The 5,500-nt window shown below is 39.6% G+C and overlaps 1 protein-coding gene across 1 annotated transcript; it reads right to left on the reverse strand.

Moving 5' to 3' along the window:
* Positions 1-2,509: 2,509 nt before the first annotated feature.
* Positions 2,510-2,713, reverse strand: LOC125177721 (the record flags this gene model as incomplete). The annotated part of the gene is given in 1 exon segment (XM_047880010.1): positions 2,510-2,713. A coding segment is annotated over 1 exon segment (114 nt), but the record flags the coding sequence as incomplete, so codon positions are not given.
* Between the last annotated feature and the right edge of the window lie 2,787 nt (positions 2,714-5,500).

A 5,500-nucleotide genomic window follows, 5' to 3' on the forward strand; every position in this document is an offset into this window, starting at 1 on the left:
AGTTGTGACCGGACGTTCACTACCTTAGCTTCAACGGATGGCCGCCTAAGGTTGCACGCTGGCCACGAACTTATTAAAAAGCTAGTTACAAAGAATCGATAGTGAAAACACAGCTTTCCAGTTCACCACTGAAGTTTCAAACGTTTATTCCAATAAGCACTTTAAAATGGGCACTCTACATTTCAGGTCACAGTAACGAGTAGCACAGACACATGGCAAATAATTAATCAGCTCAGTCAGGGAGAGGGCTCACTGCTAGACAAAAAGCTACATGCCAGATCGGCAGTTACTAGCTACCACTAGGAAGGTCAGAGCAGCAACTTAACCGATCGGCTAGCAGGACACAACTACCGTCTCATATAAAAGGAATCGCCCTCGTCACCTCTCTCTGAAACCAATCTTCCCTGAAAGGGTCGGAAGTCTAAGCTACTTAACCGGCCTCGCTAAAAAACCCATACATGTAGAATAATATATTACCTAGCTCAAATAAAGTTGAAATTGGTAAAAAGGCCTAAAAAGACCGTGAACGATTCTCATTCGTTCACACTGGTACCTGTTAACACTGTTAACTGTTAACTATTAACACTGTTAACTGTTAACAGTCAACTGTTAACTGTTAACATTGTTAACTGTTAAATGTTAACTGTTGACTGTAAACACTGTTAATTGTTAACTGTTAACAATGTTAACTGTTAACTGTTAACAATGTTAACTGTTAACAATGTTAACTGTTAACTGTTAATTATTAACTGTTAACTGTTAACACTGTTAACTGTTAACTGTTAACTGTTGACTGTTAACTGTTATCTGTTAAGGGGAGCGTCTGGGTGCTGGACAAACTTTTTTGTTTACAAACTGATCGTTTTGAAACTTGGTACTCATATGTAAAACAGAATTCTAAGACTTTTTTGTTCGTGTGAATTTTTCGAAAAAAAATAAAGAAAACGTGAAATTCTTAGAAAACGGAAAAAGGGGTACCGTAGAAAGCTATCTCCTCCTAGGATTTCGAAGCTACAACATCGAGACGCATATCATTCGATGCGTAAGGACCATATCTATCGATTCGTCGTAGCTTTTTTCGAATTTCGAGGATGGGGGAGTATTTTTCGCAAAATTTTCGAAATTTTTTTCATTTCCTCCTTTTTCTACCCCCCTTTTTCAAAATATTTTCAAAATTATAACGAAATTGGAAAAAAGCTACGACGAATCTCTAGATAATTCAATTGCGAATCGAATGGTATATGTCTCATTGCTGTAGCTTCAAAACTGTAGGAGGAGATAGGTTTGCAGTGACAATAAGTTAATTGTTCAGTAGAGCCTGACAAAGTCCCGGGCGCCTCGAAATAAGTGTTCAAGGTGGCAAGAATGCAAGACTAGGCGATACTGGAGCTCAATTTCTGTCAAGGATGGTGTGAACGACGACACGCAATTAACCCTCCCATACAACTTCAGGCGGGTAACTGAAGCACATCGTATGTGGACTAGCTATGTGGACTAGCTATTTAAGTATGCAACCGGGAATTTTCGCCTATCCTAAATGTGAAAGAACTCCACCACCCCCCACCCTTTCGCGATCTGTCGTGAACGCATAAATCAACTTACCGGAATGATTTTGGTACCGTTGAATAGAGCAGAATGTCAGCTTTAAGACGAGATTAAAAACCGGAAAAGCCAAATTACAAAAATTTTGACCAGACGCTCCCCTTTGTTGTTAACTGTTAACTGTCAACTATTAACATTGTTAACTGTTCTCTGTTAACTGTTAACTGCCAACTGTTAACACTGTTAACTGTAAACACTGTTAATTGTAAACAATGTTAACTGTAAACACTGTTAATTGTTAACAATGTTAACTGTTAACTGTTAATTATTAACTGTTAACAGTTAACACTGTTAACTGTTATCTGTTAACTGCTAACTGTTAACTGCTAACTGTTAACTGTTAATTGTCAACTGTTAACACTGTTAACTGTTAATTGTTAACTGTCAACTGTTAACACTGTTAACTGTTAACTGTTAACACTGTTAACTGTTATCAGTTAACTGCTAACTGTTAACTGATAACTGTTAACTGTTAACTATTAACTGGTAACTGTTAACTGTTAACACTGTTAACTGTTAATCACAGTTGAAAAGTGATAGGATATGTATAATCACTATAATGTATATAATAAAATGAACTGGAAGTGGAAAGTTCCTGGACTTTCCAATCTTTCAGGTCCTGCTTTCCAATATGCTATGTGTACTGGTCAATTTAATATCCCTCTAGAATTCCACACTGCCAGCCCCAGCCATTGGCAGAATTTTTTTAAGTGAAATAACCTCATAAATGATTAACTTACTTCTTTGCCAAGTGACTGAGGAGATCTTTCAAATGTATGGTTTCCTACTCTGAACAGCAGATACCTAACTTTAAAGCTTTTCTTTGTGGCGCGGCGAGTTGATTCATTTGCCATTGGCGTGTAAACAATAATGCACATCATAACATGCACGTGTTGAAGGTACTTACTTTTTTCTGTTCCAGGTCTTTCAATCGAACAGCCAATTCATTTTGAATTCTGTCTAAAGGATCATTCGATTCTATAACCCCATTGGTTTCAGTTTTAATTGACGCCGTAGGCATTTTGACGGTGAAAAAGAGCAGATCAAGAGGACTTTATCCTGCTCGACAACAAAGCTCGCGAATGAGGCTCGATCAGCGTTTTCCTTTACCCTATGTTAACATCTCGTATAACAGTACCCTAAATTTCCAATGGATATAAAAATTATCAGTTGTAATTGGTAATTTGAAAAATTAGGAATTTATTATAGATCATGTATATTCGAGATTTATATTGACCATTTTCGATTATGCGCTTTGACGTTTTAAAATTTTTCTATTACACGAAATGACAATGCAGATGTATAACTAGAATTTGATTAGAATTTATGTTATCTATCACAGTATTTGAAATTTTGTCGAGATAAATACAAAAAAATTGCGATCGTCAATAAACTTAATTGAACTACTTCATGTTTATTCCAATTGGGGACGAAAGTAAGTTTGGGGTAAGAAAAATAGCCAGCTGTTCACACCATGGTTCACACCCATGGTTCACACCCATGGTTTCATCGTTCACAAGATCACACCTATTCCATAAATTCGAAGCTACATTGCACCGAAAATGTTATCTTTAAGACTCACATTACTTGAATGTATACTTTAACAATAATTTAAACTCGTATTGTTTTTTATAGCATAACAGTTGGCGTGGACTATTTATTTTCTATATAGATGAGCGATTTTCTAATGTAATGTGTATTAATGATGATATACAATAGAATAATCGTAAAAAATCTCATTTTACAATTTTATCATCTTCTGAGCATGCTACGATTTTCGTTTCAACAACCTTATAACTATCTTTAAGATTAATAATTTTTATAGTTGTGAAATTTCATGTATTAGTTGACTATTTTCTTCGCCGACTCGACACTGCAGGAAGCCGATGCGTTTATACTAGGTATTGCAATACTGCAGGCATATGATGCGTTAATATTATTGCAATGCTACAGGAATATGATGCATTAATACTATTGCAGCATAATACAACCCATAAATTAAATTGACTCCGAGAATTTCCAGCTATGAATTTACTGCAAGTAACTCTTTGTTCGCTACCTGCATGGAAGCCAACTGTGGCTACGTAAATAATTCTGCTGCCCATCGTTTCTTTCATCGCCTCGCTGCCCTCAGACGCCTCGCTGCCCTCAGACGCCTCGCTGCCCTCAGGACGCCTCGCTGCCCTCAGATGCCTCGCTGCCCTCAGACGCCTCGCTTCCATCAGGACGCCTCGCTACCCTCAGGACGCCTCGCTGTCCTCAGGACGCCTCGCTACCTTCAGACGCCTCGCTGNCGGGCGGTTAAGCACAGCAGAATTGTAGCAGTGAGTTGCGAGTTCGAGACCGCAAAATGCTGTGAACATTCTGCGATGTTAAGAATCGGCGACAGGCCTACGGCCTAATAAACGCTGAAACCGCTATTATTATTATTGTTATTATTATTATTAAGTGAAAGGATTAAGGCGGTCATGTCTCGGTTATTTTGACGGAGGTCAAGTTATTCGTACTGTTAACAGAGACGATGGATCATTTGCTTGCAATATCACTTGCTAAAACTCACTGGGGTTGCCATTTGATTTTCAAAAGCTGAACCCGCATGCTAAAAATTGAACGATGCAGAAAAATAGAATAGGTCGTGCAAAAGAAATCCAAAATACGTAATATTGGTCTATTTTTCAGCAAATAAGATAATAATCGCATAATGGAAATTAAATTAAAATATTCAAAAGTATCTAAGCAACATACTATAGGTGCGAAGATTTGTGGATCAGTTCCGACCACATTTAATTATATGACTCTATATCAGAGCTGATCAAGACCAGTGCGATTGTTAACAATGAGGTGATTCTTCAACTTTTATAATGTAAAGAATAAATTACACAATTAGCATCAGTATTCAAAGGGGACAAGGACACCGAAGCGTCCTTGAGAGCGAAGGACCGCAAACGTATCGCGTCAGGTTGTGGAGACTTTGCCCCTATTTACTACGTTTGACTCCAATGAATCAGTGGATTTGAAGTCCAAGGCAACTTGTAAAATTCACTAAAATCAGATAGAAACTATAGGTGCGGCAAGATAAAATTGGTCGGGTTAAAATAAACACAACAGCAATTGATAATATGAATTTACTTTTGTTAAGCTCACGTGACCTGCTCGAAGGTGATGATCCCGATGGAATTTGAAGATGAGGCCGGTTGTGGAGACGAGGCTTGGCTTGGCGAGATCTCGAAGCTGCGTGAAGACACTTAACATAACATAACATAACATAGTGATGTCGGCGCTGAAGTGTAGGCCTGATGTGGCCTGTCGCCGATTCTTTTCCTTTTCGTAGAGACGGCGTCGGTACGCAGACAGAGACGGCGTCGGTAGGCAGACAGAGACGCAGACAGAGACAGAGACGCAGACAGAGACGGCGTCAGTACGCAGACGGAGACGGCGTCGGTACGCAGACAGAGACGGCGTCGGTAGGCAGACAGAGACGCAGACAGAGACAGAGACGCAGACAGAGACGGCGTTGGTACGCAGACAGAGACGGCGTCGGTAGGCAGACAGAGACGCAGACAGAGACGGCGTCAGTACGCAGACATAGACGGCGTCGGTACGCAGACAGAGACGGCGTCAGTACGCAGACAGAGACGCAGACAGAGACGAAAGTTTGCACGCTGCAGGGTTTGGTGATGATGGCTCGTTCACCGATTGGTGGTCAGAGAGATGCTGGCAGCCCGATGTGCTTGATGGAATGGTGGACAGTCCTGTCCATCATCGCTAATATGTTCATCATTTGCCGACTTCTTTACCTGAAATATGCTATCAGAACTGATTTAATTTATCGTAATTAGTGCATTTCAAGCATCCTAGAATGTCAGGGTTGAGAGACAACATCGCCGATGTATAAAAT

The sequence above is a fragment of the Hyalella azteca genome, unplaced genomic scaffold (assembly GCF_000764305.2).
Source record: "Hyalella azteca isolate HAZT.00-mixed unplaced genomic scaffold, Hazt_2.0.2 contig4411, whole genome shotgun sequence".
NCBI classification, from domain to species: Eukaryota; Metazoa; Arthropoda; class Malacostraca; order Amphipoda; family Hyalellidae; genus Hyalella; species Hyalella azteca.